Source organism: Ciconia boyciana, chromosome 5 (genome assembly GCF_034638445.1).
Source record: "Ciconia boyciana chromosome 5, ASM3463844v1, whole genome shotgun sequence".
NCBI lineage: Eukaryota > Metazoa > Chordata > Aves > Ciconiiformes > Ciconiidae > Ciconia > Ciconia boyciana.
Genome location: NC_132938.1, coordinates 26489797 through 26508885, shown reverse-complemented (window position 1 = coordinate 26508885; position 19089 = coordinate 26489797). Strand labels below are relative to the sequence as shown.

The 19089-nt window shown below is 42.1% G+C and overlaps 1 protein-coding gene across 2 annotated transcripts; it reads left to right on the top strand.

The window, feature by feature from the left end:
- The first annotated feature begins 632 nt into the window (after positions 1-632).
- Positions 633-16685, top strand: UGDH (UDP-glucose 6-dehydrogenase). Of its 2 annotated transcripts, none has more exons than XM_072862692.1 (12): positions 633-828; positions 1794-1969; positions 4139-4240; positions 5620-5820; positions 5908-6105; positions 6594-6741; positions 8470-8564; positions 11666-11796; positions 12521-12654; positions 13804-13895; positions 13987-14097; positions 15436-16685. In XM_072862692.1, the coding sequence occupies exons 4-12, from the start codon at positions 5647-5649 to the stop codon at positions 15544-15546; spliced, it is 1194 nt and encodes a 397-aa protein (XP_072718793.1). In that variant the 5' UTR covers positions 633-828; positions 1794-1969; positions 4139-4240; positions 5620-5646; the 3' UTR covers positions 15547-16685. The 2 variants fall into 2 exon arrangements, with proteins under 2 accessions (XP_072718793.1, XP_072718792.1); XM_072862691.1 differs by lacking the exon at positions 1794-1969 and adding an exon at positions 1592-1760.
- Positions 16686-19089: the final 2404 nt, after the last annotated feature.

Genomic DNA, 19089 nt, shown 5'->3' with positions numbered 1-19089 from the left:
ACCGGCAGCATTTGTGGTGGGGCCTGGAGGAGCACGCACTCCCCACAGCGATGTCCCCGTCGCCATCGTCTCTGGGGACAAGATGGTCAGAGGACCTTTCAGAGGCTCTCGGGGGGGCCAGGCCGCAGCCTAGACCCCTCTCCCAGAAAGAGGTAGTGAGACCAGCCACCGGTCCAGCCGCCGTGATGCAAAAAAACCCCAAAATAAAGCGAGGGGAACGAGGTGTAAAAACCCCCAAACCGACATATGGGGAAAGGGGCCGGGGTCACGCTCCCGCCTGGCGCCGCCCCGAGAGGCGCCGCTCTCCCTCCCTCGGGGCTGAGGGAAGCCACTGCGCCCGGCCCGCCCGGGCCCAGGCCCAGGCCCAGGCCCAGGCCCAGGCCCGAGGCCCAGGCCCAGGCCCAGGCCCGAGGCCAGGCCGCGGAGACCCCAGCCGGGCCCGGGGGCCCTGCGGCCCCTCAGCCGCCTGTGCGCTGGCGTGGCGGGGCCGGGCCTGGCCGGCGCCGCCGGCGACGGCGCCTGAGGTGTCCCCCGCCCATTCGCCGGCGGCGCGGCGGGGCCGAGAGGCGGGGAGACGGGGAGGCGGCGCGGCGAGCAGGCGGGCGGGCTCTACGCCGGCCTCCGCCCCCGGGGGAAGGGAGGAGCCGGGGCCGGCCTGGCTCGGCGTCCCCGGGATGAAACAGCCGCCTCAGCCCCGCGGCGGCCCTTTAAATAGCCGCCGCCACCACGCCGCTGAGTAGCGGAGTGTCGTCCTGAGCTCGCCGAGCATCCTCGCCGCAGCCCTCCAGCTCGATCCGCGGCGGCGGGGCAGGACCGCGCCCGCCCGCAGTAAGTCTCCGGGCTGCGGCTTCGGTGCCGGCCGCGGCTCCCCCCGCTGCCTTCCCTGGGGCGGTGGCGGCCTTTCCCGCCAGCTGCCGCCCCCCAGAGCGCGGGGCCGGTTGCGGCCGGGGAGCCGCTCTCCGCCGCAACCGGCGGGAACCTTTCCGCCGGGCTCCCGGGGATGGAGCCCGCGGGGACGGGGACCGGCCCCAGCCCGAGCCGCCCCGGGGGGAGCGGGGTCGGCTCCCGGCCCGCTCTCTCCAGCGGGGAGGAGGCGGGAGCTGCGGCCTCCGCGCTGACCCCGCCTTTCCCGGCCGAGGGGCTCCGGGGACAGGGCGGGGGCCGGGCCCGGCCCGGAGGTCCCGGCCGAGCGCGGCCTGGCGCGGCTCTGCCCGCCGTGGGGCTGCGGCAGTCCCTCCCCCTGTGCGCTGCCTGCGGCAGTGGTCTTTGCTCGTGCCTGTTGCTATCGTGGCATCAGCAGTTCCTCCGCCTGAGGGGCCGGTATTTACGCTGGCAGGCTTCGAAGCGACCACAGAAAACGCTTCCTCAATGGTCTGTGTGTGCTGGCGCTCCTGGAGTGGGGCAGGCTCTAAAGCCTTCCCGGGCGGGAGAGAGCCGTTGCAGCTGATTTCAAGAGATCAGCTGTAGAAAATGTTTCTCTCTGTGGCAGCGTAATAAAATCTCAAATCATTAACTCTTTTATTTCCTTGAATTGTTGGTCAGTATTTTCATTTATAACTCCTGATTCTCCTTTCCCCCCTCCTCTTACTAGAGCAATCATGTTTGAAATTAGGAAGATTTGCTGCATTGGTGCTGGTTATGTTGGTGGGCCCACCTGTAGTGTTATTGCACAGATGTGTCCCAATATCAAAGTTACTGTTGTGGATGTCAATGAGGCCAGAATCAATGCCTGGAATTCAGATACGCTCCCAATCTATGAGGTAAATGTGTCTCACTGTTGTCTCTTCTTCCAGCCAGTGTTGCATTTGCTTCCCTCCCACCACATGGCATTTCCACATGGCCCGCTTCTGAAGCTTGTTAAGTATAGCACACTGATGTCCTTCAAAAAGAGTATTCTGGAACAGCTGCTTGTCACTACTGCTCATTAAACCAGATTTTTGAAATAACGTAATATGTCTACTGCCTGCAGGTATTCAAGGATTATATTTGAAGGGCCTAGTAAGGAAAAATATAATTGTATATATAGTGAATTGTGCTAAATCGTGCTGATTTTCTTTTGGGACCCAATTTAATCATAACATAGTCTTCTTACTCAGTTATAGATATTATCTGCTGTGTTGTAGCACAACATGAATGTGTAATACTGTGGGTGGTAAGCTTTATTGCCCTTCTGAATACTGCCAAAGTCCAGTCTGTGCTGCCCATCTTAACTGTGTTGTAAGATGAGGACAGTCATGTTCCTGATTCACTTGTACCATAAGCCTCCAATCTGGCTTGGGAAGACTAGGCTAGATAAAAATTATTTTTAAATGTATCACACTGTCTCTCCTTCATTACAGAATAACTTTTAATTTGAAGATATATAAAGCATTTTTCTATTTTGCTTCTCTTAGCACTTGTTATTTTTCACTCCTTTTCACCCTTAAAGAACAGGTCTCTTTTTTTCTTTCCTTCATTCTTTCATGAAATGCTTTTTTTTAATAGGTTTGAGTTCTTTTCTTTAATGAATGAAAAGTTATCTGCACTCGGCTCCCAAAGACAAGGCATGTTGCCTGATACTAGCAGTTACTCTTCTGCTATAAGTCTTCTGAATCCTGTCTGTGCTGTAACACTAATATAGGTTTGTGGGATTTTTTTTACCCCTTTTAAAACCAAACCTATATTGTGACTCTTTAAGTGAAGATGAATAGACCTCCTTTGTCATACATATTCAAAGGAAAATGTGTATAATGCTCAGATTAGCAGGTGAGACATGAATAAAGATCATGAAAGCAAGTACTTTGTTTTCGATAAACACTTAGACTGAATGAGTTAAAGTAGAGCTAGTCTTGGCATGTTTTTTTTAAAAGAAAAAACAAACTCGCAACTTCTGTTTCCTGGAATGGTGTCCTCTGCTTACAAAGAATGTACAAAAACTGCCAAGAATTAGTTCAGACAGTTGTAAAATTGAGTCATTGCACAGTGAGGTTTTTTGTATTTTTGTTTTGGGTGTTTCTTTCCAGTGTCAGAAATTGTCTAGTGGGCTGCCTTTCTATTTACATCCCAGTAAGACCATAGCTGGAACATTTGATGGGTTGTAACACATGTTATCCTACCTGTGCTGACCTTTGTTTTCCTTTTAAGTAGATATTTGGTATAAAGTGAGACAGCAAAAATGTCTTGCATAGGAAAGCTTCTGCTTTGTTTTCCTCTCTCTCCCTCCAGTGAACCTTTACCTTTCTGGCACTTACTCAAATAGCTTGTGTCATGATAGGCATCTGTCAAGTTGGAGGTTTGATTGCCAGGTTACAGTGTATGACTTTATTTTTCAAACAAAAAGTAAAGGCTTCTTTTATTTATGACAGCTATATCTTAGTTAAATCATTTTGTAGACCATTCTAATACAGCGGATTGCTCATGTACACATGGCCTCCTGCTCCTCTTGTCTGTGTGGAGGTGTTAAGGGAAGGGAAAGCGTTCTGGCATAGTATGTGTCTCTTGAAAGAATCTCATCAAATTGTGTCTGTGATCCTTCCACGCTGCAGGTGTGGTGCCTTGATAAGTTTAATCTGGTCCAAACATGAGTGGTTGCCAAAAGGAGTGGTCTTGATCTCCTGTGTGTCTCCACTACCTTTCTTTCACTGGATCTGGGCTTGCTAATTTGGTGGAAGACTACTTTGTGGATTTTTTCTGTGCTGAATCAGTTTTAGATCTGATGTTGGGGAGATCATGGAATGTGTAGCTGAGGGAAAAGGAGAGTTGGGACCACCTCTTTTGTTTGCAGTCTAGGGAATATTGTAAGGCTTTACTTCTTGAATCTACTTAACATCACGCTACAGGTATTTCTTTAATTGTTGCTCATGGTAATAGAATTGAGCATGGGAAGAACTGGAGCTTAAAATCTGGTTGTGCAAATAACAATTCAGTGTGGCTGAAAGTTTCGAGACAGTATTTTGAGTGTTTTGAATAAGAAAGGGCTTTCTTTTTTTCACTATGTAAATCTACAGAAGCTTTACTTTACATCTGGCAGACTAAAAACATTCCACACTGAGGGGAAAAAAGTCTTTCTGTATCTGAAATATGCTGTTTGCTTGGGCATGTCATTTACTGTTCTTCTAACTGCATTAACCTTAACTGCTTTTTTTCTGCTTTTTTTCAGCCAGGGTTAAAAGAAGTGGTAGAATCCTGTCGAGGAAGAAACCTCTTCTTTTCCACCAGTATTGATGATGCCATTAGAGAAGCTGATCTTGTATTTATTTCTGTAAGTTTAGGGGGAGAAGGAGGTTGTTTGTGTTGGTCTTTTTTTTTTTTCCTTATCAAATCATTATGTTGCCCTGATGTTAGGAAGAGGCCTTTGTTTTGTCATATAGATTCAGTTAGCAATGTCATGTCACTGTGTCATGGTCTTCTCCTTGTCTTTCTGTGTACTGTTGGAAAAGTGTTAAGTAAGCTTTTTCTTTTATTTTTGTCTGTTTCTTATGGCCAGTAGAACATTTGACAAATGAACAGTCTCCAAGTCAAAATGATAATGTTGATGTTTAGTTTGGTTAGATGTATGGGGTCTTAGAGCAGAATATGGTGCATATCTGTCATTGCAGTGTACTATGGAAATCTATGGGACTTTAATAATATTGATACGGTTCCTAGATAGGGATGCAAAGTCATATACTGATTATTGGGTTACAAAGATGACTTCTTTCCAGAAGCTTTTCAAAACCAGTGTATTAATGGAAGAGGGGCTGGCTTTAATATTTTCTAGCCTTAATATTTCTAAGCTGTTGACACCACTAGGAAAAGGATCCAGTCAAACAAACAGTGTGACCCCTTGTAATCTAGAAGGTTGTTCCTAATGCAGAATCCAAAATAACTGATTGTTATTCATCTTTGTAGGTCACAGTTGAGTTATTTTTGTTACTTAAGTCCTCTGTTCTTGAGTGCTTCTCTTTGTTAGGGCACCTCGGTACAGAGCTCTCTTTCTGATAGTATTTTTCTCCATTCATTAAGTCTAAAGTGAACTGGATGACTGCCACTAATACAGCCCATATATTGCCACCTGTCCTTGGCTTAAAACATGCTGTTGTGTTTTAGATGTTGTTGCCATTTCTTCTTTCAGTTTGTAATGAAAAGGACCCTCTGTCTTAATCTAAGTGATATGTTTTCCCTCCTGTTGCCTTTTCTGTGTACTTCAGTATAGCAATTTTCAGCAGCTCTACTTAGGTTTCACTGCAAAGTGCATTTAAAACATAACTGCCTCACTAGCTGCAAGATTCTTAAATGTGAATTTTTGCACTCCTAATGTGGGACAGGAAACAAAAGGTGGCTGGCTGTAATAATGAAGAAATTACTGGTGTTTCCAGAATAAGGACTAAGTTTCACCAGAGCCTGCAGAGCTGCTATGAATTGCTCTTGTTTAAATTCTATTTGAATAGAGGCCAGTGAGCTTTCTTTAGAAGACAAAATGGGTAATTGAGAAAGCTAAGAGCTGTTCATCTGATATGGTAACTAGAATAATTCTGGGGTAGAAGCAAACTGGACTCTGGGAAGGAAAGTGTCTGTCATTCTTAAAAATTTCACCTTGTCAGTACCTCTTGTGTTAAGAGACCTGTAACACTTCTTCTTCCTCCATCTATTTGTAATTAGGTTAACACTCCGACAAAGACCTATGGGATGGGAAAAGGCCGAGCAGCTGATCTGAAATACATTGAAGCTTGTGCAAGACGAATTGTACAAAATTCAAATGGCTATAAAATTGTCACAGAGAAAAGCACGGTTCCAGTACGTGCTGCAGAGAGCATTCGTCGAATATTTGATGCTAATACTAAGCCTAACTTGGATTTGCAGGTAAGCATAATCTTTGAGTTGTGTATTTAAAGGCTGGTTGTTGCTTTTGGCTTTTATCTGTTGTTCTCTATTTCTCTGTGCCTGTAGGTGCTGTCTAACCCAGAGTTCCTTGCAGAAGGAACAGCCATCAGGGACCTGAAGAACCCAGACAGAGTGCTTATCGGTGGAGATGATTCTCCAGAGGGACAGAAAGCTGTCCATGCTCTTTGTGCTGTTTATGAGCACTGGGTGCCCAAAGAAAAAATCCTCACAACCAATACCTGGTCATCAGAACTTTCTAAACTGGTTAGTGTTACTCACCACTATTGTCTGCGATGAGCAAAGGGTGTAAATGAGACAAAGCTCAGAAGCAGAAATTCACTGACACTGCATGATGCAACTAGGAAAGACAGATGGGGCTGGGAGGATCCAGTATATATGTCAAAGAATATTCATCTTTTCCGATTATCTCAGTTGAGCTAATAGATGATATCAACTTTCCATGAAATCCTTTTCTCACTTTTATTGCTGTGTTATTACTGAGAGTAAACCTCCAGTGCTGTAGAAACTGGTTACCATCATAAAACGTTTCCAACTCTGCAAGTTAAGCATTATGTTATTTTGCTTAGATCCCATTAACTGGCATTGATGTATTAAACTAGTTATATTACCATTTTGTATCTCAGAGTTACATAGATACTAAAGTAATCCTTCCAGTAGTGACTCCCTTCGGTCTGTGGGCATCTTGGTTTCTGAAAGAATCAAGTTCTCTTTACTGTGTTTTTTATTTACAGGCAGCTAATGCTTTCCTTGCCCAAAGAATCAGCAGCATTAACTCAATCAGTGCTCTGTGTGAAGCTACAGGAGCAGATGTTGAAGAAGTAGCAAGAGCTATTGGAACAGACCAAAGAATTGGAAATAAGTTTCTCAAAGCCAGTGTTGGTAAACAAAAAATCCTTTTTTCTTTTGGCCTTCTGTTTAATAGTGCAAAAGGCCTGCTAGTAGTGTTTTGATTGAAGTAAGGGATCTGATACTCTAAAGTCTTCTAAAGCATGAGTGTGAAAATATTGCTGTAGAGTACTAGCATAAATCAGTCTTTCTGGTAAAATGTCTAGGACTGAGGTTGCTCTAGACCCTGGTGATCTGAAACCCGAGAGTTCAAAGTGCATGGTTTAGCCTGCCTGGGACACTGGAAAGAAAAGTTGCAACTTTATTTTTCTGAAGCATCACTGATGATGGTGCTCTCCAAGATGTCTTTCCAATTGTAACTGCTGCAATTTTGTTCGGAAGTTGCTGCCAGTGGCCTGAGGAAGGGCACACCTCTGGGTCAGAGTGTGTGATGGCAACTTCTAATTTGTAAGATGAATTCAGTTGTTTAGATTTACTAGAGAGTAAGATGTGATAAAGTGGTGATCAGTACAACAAACTTTGAAACTTACAGAACAAGACTAAAGCCTATCTGTATGGCTACAGTCTTCATTCTAGAAAGAGAAAGTGTGACTTGAAAATAACCTTATTAAATATAACCTCTCCTAGAGCCTATGCAAGAGTGAAAAGTAGATAACAAATATAATAACCTAATAGGAATTTGGTAATGTAATTCCTTCTACAATTCCTTTGCTATATTTAGCATTGGTGCAGCCTCACCTTGAATACAGTGTGCAGTTCTTGGCCCCACAATTTAAGAAGGATGTGAAGGTCCTTGAATGTGTCCAGGGGAGGACAGCAAAGCTGGTGAAAGGGCTGGAAGGAATGTCCTATGGGGAGTGGCTAAGGACTTTGGGCTTGTCTAGTTTGGAGGAAAGGAGGCTGAGAGGCGACCTCATTGTTCTCTACAGCTTCCCGAGGAGGGGAAGTGGAGAGGGAGGTGCTGATCCCTTTTCCCTCGTACCCAGTGATAGAACAAGTGGGAATGGTTCAAAGCTATGCCAGGAGAGGTTTAGACTAGACATTAGGAAGTGTTTCTTCCCCAAGAGGGTGATCAAACACTGGAACAGGCTTCCTGGAGAGGTGGTCAATGCCCCAAACCTGTCAATGTTTAAGAGGCACTTGGACAATGACCTTAACAAGATGCTCTGACCTTTGGGCAGCACTGAATTAATTGGTGAGACAGTTGGACTAGATGATCGTTGTAGGTCCCTTCCAACTGAAAGAGTCTATTCTACAATGTGTTGCTTCTGGGACTCTGCTGAGCAAAGTTCTAGGGGTCAAGGATCCCTCTAGTAATTGTTTCAGTTCTCCCTTAGCTGTGGTAATCTTTGGCTTGGCAATGATCATATATGCATTTGGGGGTGGGGGAGGAAAGAACCTAATCTTAACATACTTGTTCTGAGAAGTATTTATCCAAATCTCTAGGTGGGGGGAGAGCAAACGCAGGAGCTTGTCCACCCACTAGTAAGAATAAAAATACTAGGGCTTGTCTTATCATATGTTTCCCTGAGACTGGGTTAAAACTTCCATTGACTTCAGTGGGACCTGAAGCAGATTTTAGGGCTTCTGTAACTGACAAAGTAGGTAGGTCTTTGAGAGATTAAGGTTTTAATTTGCTAGCAGTGAAATACAGGGAAAAATTATAATGCTATGTCAATGATTGCCAAAAACTAATTGATTCTGATGATCGGGTTAGAATAGTACCTTAGTCACCTGTAAAATAACCATTTTCTCTTTCAGGATTTGGAGGTAGCTGTTTTCAGAAGGATGTCTTGAATTTAGTGTATCTCTGTGAGGCACTGAACTTACCTGAAGTAGCCCGCTATTGGCAACAGGTACAAGTTCTTCACTAATTTTTTTTGAGGGGGTGGTATTTCTTCAGCATTCAGCTTTCAGGCATTGAGCTTTTGAGCATTGTCCACATATAATCTGTGTTTCAGCTTTAAGGAGCAGATACCTTAATGCTGATCATCTTTACATTTTAGGGCCCTCAGCCTAACACTGGCATTTGATACTTATGGACGCTTAGGCTTTTTTGGGGTGAGTTAAGTTGTCTGGATCAAATGGATTGGCAAGCTCTCTAGAAGTAGCAGTAGAAAATGTGGGGTACAAGCATGTCTGGGCTACTGTCTTCCTCTTGCACTTGACTATCTCTGTCCACTTTGAATTCAGAGCTTATGATCTCTTCCTCAGGATCTACTTTTACAGTTCCTTTTCTGAAGGAATTCAGCATAACTTGCTATTCTTTTAAATAAACATGGTTGCTGCTGTTCCATGGTTAATGTTAGGAATGGTTGGGAAGATGTGGATGCTCTCAGGCCTAGCACCAATGCAGCAGTACCAGGATGCTCAGTCTATACTAGCAAGAGTTTCGCTATTAACCAGTGAAAGCACCTCACCCCTCTTCCCAGTCCTGACTGAGAAAGCAGCTTTAGTTTATTGTCCTGGTTTAGGCTGTGGTGATTAAGTACAAGGCTGCCAAGCAGATGCCCCCAGAATACCAAGCGCATGATTTGCCTACCTTATTAGCAGCTTTCCTTTTTTTTTTTTCCAAAATCTTCCTTTTGGCTAGCCTTCTTTTCCCTCACTTTTCTCCATCCCAGTCTGCTGCCAAATAAACAACCTGCCCATAATTACATTTTCAGTATTGGTCAGTGGTGCCACTCCCATACTGAAGTCCAGTATTTCTTATACTGTTACCTAGGTTGTTGCGGCCATGTGGTACCATTGATGGGATTATCTGGGCTCTGTTGGCTTTCCAAGGTTCTATTCCCCAAAAGGTCCCTAATATTCCCTCCAATAATCTGAAGCTTGGCTGGATCTCACTAATAACTCCTCCTTAACTGCTTGTAAAACTCCGTCATGCCTCACAGCGCGCTCTGACTCTTTGTCAGCTTCTTACATTATCTATGATGTCCAATGGCTTTTTACGTTAACCTCCATCCAGGGGCTAGTCAGCAGCCTACTTACTTACCTGCAACTGTAACTGTTACATCAGTTGCTTGGAACAAGGAAGACATGGGGTTTACACTCTGCCTCTGAAGAGGTTCAGACTGACATCTTCCTTAAAGTGTACTTCATTAGGATAGTCTAGTCCATGGTGGAGAGGCTTGCAATCCCATCAGTGAAGCTGAGACTAACGTACTGCATGAACCTTGTGCAAGCATCCAGGAGAGGTTTGGTTCAGTGTAGGACTTGGATGCAGTGGTACAGCAGGGAAGAGAAGGAGCCCTAGGTTGTGATATTTGCTTCAATAACTACTGCTTTTACTTGGTATGAGATGTAAGCAGACAACAGGCAATCCCTGGAGCAGCAGGAGCTGCAGGAACTAACCATGTTACCTCAATGATAATCTGATGAATAGGGAAAACTAATACTGTCTCGAAAGAGACAAATTGGCTTGGCTCTGTCCTTTGAGAGCACAAGGGTCCTTCTCAAAATGCAACCCACTTGGTATCTTGGCAACCCAAAGGCATAGGAACACTTAAGCTTTGCTCTGTGTGGAGGTGGGTTTTTTATTTAACAAAAGCCTAAAATGTTTCATTGTTAATGTAAACAAACTAGTTCTAAGTAGTTTTAATGCTTTTGTGCTCCCTTATTCTGTTTTAAGAGCAACTCTTTGCAGTGTTTCTATATGGCTTATTAAGCTGTGGACAAATCAGATAGTAAGAACAGCTGCTGCAGAGTTAGGATAAGGTAGAGTGCTGTGTTCATGTAGTGCAACCCCTTACCTGCACCTCCTGCTTCCTCAGAGCACTGTCATCTTGCAGAGGTCTATCTGCCCCAGCCCACACTGGTCAAGTCATGTAATGCACACACACGTGCACCTGTATAAGGAACTGTGTGAACTGTTTCTTTGTGGCCTGAGCACTGCACTGTCAGCAGCTCATCCCAGTGCATGCACATGGGAGACCTCAGACCAGTCTGAGGACAGGATCCAAATTCTGGAGGATATGCTGATCAGAGCAGCCCTAGAATCCTAACTTTTATTCTCTCTGGCCTTTAGACAGGACAGGGCTCTCTAATACTGAAATCTTCATTCCTTGAAAACATACCTACAGAAAGAAATGTGTCCCTCTTACCCTGTTAACTGTTGCCTTTGTTCCCCATCACCACCCTGTTGAGTTACATAAATCTCACTGCTTTAATTTCTTTTCCTCAAATCTGGTTCACAAATATCCTTCTACTGTATAGTTTATACCTTATGTTTCATAGGCTGCTGCTGTTAATTCTTGATTTGGGTTGAAAGTCTCAAAACCAAGAGGGAAGTGTAGTTCTTTCCAGTCCACATTGAACACTGACTAGTGGGGGAACCTACCTTTCCTATTCTACTAGTGATCCAGTGCCCTCTGTGTGTTAAGGGCTGGAGATTAAAGTATTAAGCAGGCTGGAGGAAAGTACAGGAACAATCAGAGTGAGTGAACCCACTTTCATGTAATAAAAGAAGTGAGGCACTTCAAAATCTGGTTTAACCACACTAGTTTTGTGTATTGAAATCTGTTAGTGTGGATTACAACAGCTAAAAATGTTCTTACAGTTGTTATACATGGCATGTAAGGAAGTGTAGGTCTGGCAATGGGATGTCCATGTGACATCAAGTACTCTAAAACTGAAATGGCTTTCCATGTTTCTGCCTAGAATACAATAAGTTGTAGATTTAAAAAAAAAAAGGCAATCTGAAAAAATCCTAGCCTTTGAACTAGATAATGCATGATAGTATGTGTGTATATGCATCTACAGTCACTGATTAAAATAGGATTTGTCTCAGAGTTTGATAAATTAACTAACTTTATCTTTGGATTACTTATGATACTGAGTAAAAATACTTAGCTTTCTCTTTTAAGCCCCTGTTAAACTTAGGTGTGGGTAGCTTGGCTTGATTGTTAATAGTTTAAAATGGCTCCCTTCTGTACCATCACATCTTACATAATTTCAGGTAATAGACATGAATGATTATCAGAGAAGAAGATTTGCTTCCCGCATTATTGACAGCTTGTTCAATACTGTCACTGATAAGAAGATTGCTATTTTAGGGTTTGCATTCAAAAAGGATACTGGGGACACAAGGTAAGAAAATTAATTCAGTTCACTAATGTGGATTCCCTACACTTGTCACCAGCTATGCAGCTAAACCCCCCCCCCCCCAGTTGAATTACATTAATAAAAATAGATCAGATATGGGACCCTTAACCTCTTGTGACCGAATTAGTTTGTTGCAAGGATTAGTCTTTCTTAAATGGGTGAAACAATTGATTCTTGATCTCTACAACATATCTGAATCATTCAGAAGCTAGAGCAGATAACTCGTCCTTATTAACTTGCATAAGCAAAGACAGATTTTTGACAGAGTCCTTCCATTCTCCACAGAAAAGAATGCAAGCATTTTTGCAACTGGTTCTAAATTGCTGTGTGAAGCCAAAGTTTCAGCTTTGTTTCCCAAAGGTGGTTAATCCTGTTTTTGCATAAAGCTCAAACTTGATACAACTATCTCCAACTGCAGCTTGTGGGGAATGCTTATAAGCTTGATGCCTTGTTAATTATGGTCAATAGGAGTCCTGGGGCTTAGTATCTCCCTGGCATGATTCAGCAAAAGAGATGTAAACTTGTTTTTTCATACTGCGCTCCTTGATGTCCCTCAAGATTTCAAGTTTGCTGCTGGCATGGATTACCACTAAGATGTTTAATGTAAAACTGGTATAAAAGCTCTGGCATTGCATATCATGACACTTGAAGACTTTCATTACTTAGAACATGCCATCTGGTTCTTTAACTGATTGATTCACTTCCCTAGAGAGTCATCCAGTATCTACATTAGCAAGTATTTAATGGATGAAGGAGCAAAGCTCCATATCTATGATCCTAAAGTACCTAAGGAACAAATAATCTTGGATCTCTCACATCCAGGTGTCTCAGAAGATAACCAAGGTAAGAATGCTCATGCGAAGCTTATTTTCCCCCCTTCCCTCCCCACCCTATTCTCAAAATACACAAGGTGTGTTTAAATACTATAAATTAACTTTCACATTTTCACCATGGCAATGATGTGCTGTTGGCTACACTTAATAGAGGACTGTCATAGCTGAGAGGATTACTGTAACTCTTCCCCCTTTCCCCACAGCTTTTATCTATAGATGCTAATTCTGTACTATTGTATATTTTTCTTTTGATAAATATTCATTTGAATATGTGCAAAGAATTTTCTCTCTGCATCATTAAAAGGAAGAGAAAGAATAATGTCTAGAAGTAGGAGGGACTAGAGTTGTTCTGTCAGCTCCTTTGTGTCCTGAGTCCTATCTTGCCTTAGTTCTTGCTTGCATATCTGAAGTAGGAATAAAGAAATAATTCTGGAATTCACTGTAGAGCATTCTCCCCTCCCCCATATCACTTCCCAATTCATTTGTTCCCTTAAATTCAAGAAGACTTTAAAGTAATCATCTATGACTAGAAACTTCTTGGGGAGAAGCAGGGGGTATTTGAGATTTTTGTTTTCTTATTGGGGAGGGGGAGAATGGAGATGATGGGGGAGAAGGATAGATCAGGTTTCTAGAGTTGAAGAGAATGGAGGAAAATGAGCTGTGATGAAGAGTGAAGGATGTACATTATTTGACATGCCCTTGAATTAGAGGGGGATGTGAAGGTAGCCTCTAGGCAGCTGCTGAGGCGGTCAAAGGATGAAGGCAGCCCCTAGTGAGCCATGTGTATCTTCTCTAGTGTGAGCTGAGTGTTAAATAGGAACTGTGATGTGCTGCTATTGTACAGGTGATGACCTTTGTGAGAGTTGGCATTTGAACACTCCATAGTAACTTCTAATTCTAGAGGTGCTCTTGACATCAAATTTGAATGCTTAACTTCAAACATCTAAGTGCTCTGACTATTCAGATGCCAGGTACAAGCTGCTTTCATTTAAATAAGTGAAATCAAAGTGACAAATGTCTTGATAGAAAACATCTCTAGGTGAGTGACTTGAAACTCCTCATTTGTGTAGGGCAAGGAAGGAGACTCGTTTGCCAGGAGTGCACCAGATTGATGCTAAAGATTTGTGCAGAATAAAACTTTATTTTCCTTCTGTTACAGTGTCTCGGTTGGTCACTATCAGTAAAGATCCCTATGAAGCCTGTGATGGAGCTCATGCCCTTGTAATTTGCACTGAATGGGACATGTTTAAGGTAAATGTTATCTTCAGTTTAAACTAAGGAAAAAAAAAGAGGGAGTGTTATGCTACTTATTTATTCTATCTGCTTTAATTGCTCTTTAAAGGAGTTGGATTATGAACGTATTCATAAGAAGATGCTGAAGCCTGCATTTATCTTTGATGGTAGGAGAGTTCTAGATGATCTTCACAATGAGCTACAAGTCATTGGCTTCCAGGTAATCAGCTGGGTGATGCTACTTGTATTTCTTTCCTTCTGCTCTCTTCCCTCTTGCTCTCTCTCCCTCTGCAATGACTGAGTAGCAAGGGAAAAAAACCTCTTCAGGTGAGGATTTAAAGCTAAACCTGTCTGTACTTAAGTCTCTTCACTAGTGCTGTCTTCCTCCATTACTTTCTATTTTCATAGACTGCTCCATTAAAATCCAAGCTACATTAGACTATGCCATCAACATTCAGCAGTATCAGCATGCATCGAAGCACTTCTAGCATAGACAGAATTTGACTAATACTAAAATTACCAAATCCCTGGATAATCTTGTAGAAGCATCTCAGCCAGACATAATCAGAACAAAATCTACAAGCCAGATCAGATGCATATTTCAGTTGTTTCATTCTGTGTACTCCTGAGTACTGTGATTACTTGCATAATGGCTATAGGCTGTCTCTCTTGATACTTTTTCCCTTGCTTAAACTACACACACTTACTTAGACTGTTTGTGAACAGGCTTATATGAATTGATTTAACCAGTCAATTGAAGCTGTTATGGGCAAATATGGTACATACAGCTCACTTGACTGTTTAAACTACTCTTTTCAGAGTAACTCAGATGTCTGTGTAGAAAATATTAATCAAATTTCTGTTAAATTTAAAATAGTTGAAGTATTTTGTCTTTTGGTGCTTTGCATCTGACTTGCACTACTTACTCAAGAGGAAAGCTACAGCTTTCCTTATTTACTGGGTGTCTGAACTGTTTTGCTAGTTGGTGTTTTGTCCTCTACAAGCTCTGTCCTTAGTGATTTACATTAGTCTGACCTAGAAATTAGGGGAACCTGTCCCACTGTTTGAATTTTGCAGTCCCTGGCTTGTGTGTTGGCTTTGTTACATGCTTTCTCTTATGTAGAGTTGGCTGCCTTTAGCCTTTCAGAGTTGTATTGTTTCAAAAACAACCCACTGCATTAAGGAGGGGAAAACACTTCTATCCTAATTTACTGGATATAAATTTTTAGACAAAGGAGACTGAACCCACACTTTCTGAATACCCAGAAACATTCTACGGTATTTATACTGATAGTCCTATGGAAGCTGAGGCACATGAATGTTCAAATCGGCAAGATGCAGCTTTAAGCAGGCACCTATAAAAGGCTGTTTTTTAAAGAAGTCTTTGCAACTGCAATCCCACAAACTGTCCCTGGGCACACTGTGCTTTGTGGCTTATGTTATTCTAGTGTTCGTGAAATGTAGTCATGGCCCTGGATTTAATTTGTAGATTCTTCATAGGCTGACATGATTATGTTAGCTTGCCACACTCATTTGTTAAATGTGTTTTCTCTTTCAGATTGAAACAATTGGGAAGAAGGTGTCAGCCAAAAGAATTCCTTTTGCTTCTTCATGTGAAATTCCTAAGTTCAGCCTGCAGGACCCACCTGTCAAAAAGCCTAGGGTATAATGTTTAATAGGTACTGAAGGAATTCTGTGGACCTTCTTAGTGATAATAACTGTAAGCCTATGCTTTTTTTAAGGAAAGATATTTTTCATAAACTAAAAACCAATTTTACACTAGAAATGGTACCTGGTACATGTGAATTCAGTCTATTTTCAAATCTATTTTTATAGCAATTTTTTTGTTACTGAAGATGGTACAGATCTGTTTTTAATAATGAATCATCTTTTAAGTGGAAAAGTTACCTTCAAACGGCAGACTTCTGCTTCCAGAAATGTTCCTAAACTGCACTTTAATTGTTTCAAGTGATATGAAAGCAAAAGAAATAGAATATCCTTTTATTTTAGTCCAGTTATGGACAGTGATCAGGAACTTTGGTCTCACCAATTTTTCATTTTCTTTTGGGGTAATTCTTTGCCCAGTTAAATGCTTGCTCTAACTAGTATTGCAGTCAAAAGATAAGTTCTAAGTGAATTGGGTAGGATTTGGCTTGAGCCCTAAAATAGACCTGACTGCAACAATAATACACCGATCCTGGTTGGGATCAATTGGCACAGATGCAGTCTAAACAGCATCTGTTGGGAGGCCAGATAGTTCTGCAGGCATCTATCATAATTAATAACAGTGGACTAGCAACTATAAACTGATCCACTGGCAGATCTTTACTTTTGATTCTTTGGTTGTCTTGCCTACATTCCATGTGCAGCCACATAAATTACTGATCTAATCAGATTCCTGGGGCAAGTTTTTCCTAAGTTACAGCAATACAAGTCATCTTCAGCAGAGGAGCATTCTGCTTGTTTGAACATGGAACTTAAGCAGAATTACCTTAATCTGGTGTCAGTCCAAGTAGCAAGCAAATGTTGGCTTCAAAGCTACCTGATAGTTATTTTTTTCCTTCCTTTCTGCTTACATACTTCAACTGAAAGCAGCTTTCTTAATGAATCTGCAAAAATTATTCTCTGCTGTTAAGAAATGATGAAAAATAAAAATTCAGCCCCATAAGTTAGTCAGCTTGCTACCTCATTTAATTAGCAGGAATGAATACTTCCTATGTTTTTATATTTTTGCCTTTACTATTACTTTATTTTTACTTGTTTTTTATTATTCTCAATTGGCCAGTGCTATTAAAATCCTTGATATGACAGAGTTTGCATTTGGCTTGTTGCATGGGGTTGTGAAATAGAGGGGAGGATAGAGAAGGATGACCATGAACAGGTTTCAGACTAGAAGGCATAGACATCTTAGTTGAATAATAGTAGTGTTGGTATGTTAGAGAATTATCCTGTAACTAGTCACATAACACCTTCTGAATTTATTCAACAGGTGTGCCTTCAAGTATGCTGTATCAATAGTTAAACAGAGCATAAGATCAGTGTCATCTTGGCAATGAGTGCTGCTATTAAAACTATTTACCCACAGAAATGTAGATACAGTTTAAGCTTTAGGACAGCTAGTTGAAGATTTAAGGAACTTGTATAACAATTTGGGTAGACAATACAAGACAGCATTATCTGACTGAAATAGCTGTATCCTTGAACCAGATGCTTTCAGATTCTGCATGTTAATGGCTTCCACATAGGGACTTACTATGCAGCAATCACTCAGCACATTGGGCAATATGCCTCGAGCTTTTTGTCCTATCAGAAGATCCTTCTGTGAGGAGTGCATCAGAAGCAAATCAAAGATCAAAGTGAGTGCGAATTATGGGGGCTTAAAATCAAACTGTCATCTCTCATCATGCCATCTTCTCTTCCCAATTCACTAGTGCTGCTCTTGTACAACACCCACAGAGCAGGAACAGCCCTGTGATACAGTTGTGGTGTTTGTAAGCATTGTAATCCAACTGGTAGATCACCCTGTCTTTGCGGGTAGGCGTCTTCTTTACTACCTCTGCCCCCATAGCACCTGAGAGGGCAAGCTGGTTATTTCTCCTTGGGGATTAAGAACAGGGTACTGACAAGTTGTGCTCAAAGGATCTCTTGTCCTGACCTATGTTCAGGGTAGCACAGCACTGCTTCAGGGCTCATCTTAACAGGGAGGGTGAGTAGAGGCTTCAGAAAATCAGGGTGCTTTTCAGAAACTTGCACACAGCTGTAATAGTAGCGCCTCTGTATGGGACCTGTCCTCATCAGTTTGAAGTAGATGGATGAACCATTAAACTCTTGTGTGAAGCATTGCTCCTGTTAGGAATGTGGAAGAGCTGTAAGGCTGTGTTTCTGAGGCTTCCAGTGGCTTTTCACAAGCTGTCCCAAGGAGACAGAACTAGGTGCTACACCTCTGTTCCTATTCTGTTTCTCCTACAGACTTAGTCAAAGCTTGGATAGTGACTTATGGCTTAATCATAAAGATGATAAAGAATGGGAAGGTTCATTATAGTGGGATCACTCTAACTTGCCTTTCTTAGGAAAGGGAGAGCGGCAGATCCTTTCTGGAGAGCAATAAGGGGTAAAACTGGTGCTGGTGTTTCCCTTGCTTTCTTGGAGAGTCAGCTTACGTAGTTTCTTGGCGGCTGCATTCTTTTAGTGGAACACTGGGATTGTGGGACAAATCCATTCTGAACAGCTGTTGGTGCATGCCTTCAGGATACTGAAATACTTACCTTCCATATATGCGAGAGAACCTTACCACAGGCCAAAAGTGAGCTTCGGAAGCTTTTGCAGCACTGTGAATCATGAGCTGTCCTCTTCAGAGTACAGTTGCCAGGGAAATAAGAATTGGAGATGACTTGCATTCCTGCTTTGAAGGCTTGAGCAATGCATTTGAGATGGATTTTAATGCTATTGAGTCTTTGTCTATGGGATCTTACAGCATGTAATTCTTGACGAGAATTGTGTAATAAGAGTAATGGACTCCTGTGCTCTGAAATTCTTTTTTATGGGGTTCTTAATAAAATCCCTTAGTAACACTGCTTTTCACTACAAAAATGTGAATACAACAGCTGAAGCAAATCCAGCTTTAATATAAGCCTATGAATAGTATGATATAGACTGCATAAATTGTCTTACCCAAGATGTGCATAGACAAATTGTAAATGCCAGGCAAGATGTACCATTTTTCTTTTGTGTATGTGTGTTCAACCCTTTGTGCAGCTAAAACTAGTCTGGTTCCAGGCATATGATAGCCAAGAATGTTGCAAGTAAATAGAACAAACATTTTTGACCAAGACTAGTTAGTATAGGAGCAGTTAGTGGTGAGATTTTTGTATGGGCCAACAAGCTTACACTTCTCTCTATCACTTGAGGTTCTTCTATTCATCTGGAATTTACAGTGGTGCTATAATCTTGCTCAACAGCTAAAGTTTGAAATTAATTGTAAAACAATGCAGGAAAGCATAATAGGTTATCTATGATTGCTTTAGGACTACTGGAGTCAATTTTCATTACTTGCTTTTTCTATTCCAAGCTGAGAATTTCTATTGCAAGTTGAACATCTGCAGTAAGTTGCCACATGTGGTAGAAAAGAAGCATAAATACTTAACATCTTATTTTTAAATGAAGGGGACACCAATATTAATTATTGATCAAGTAGGAAAAAACCTTAAAACTA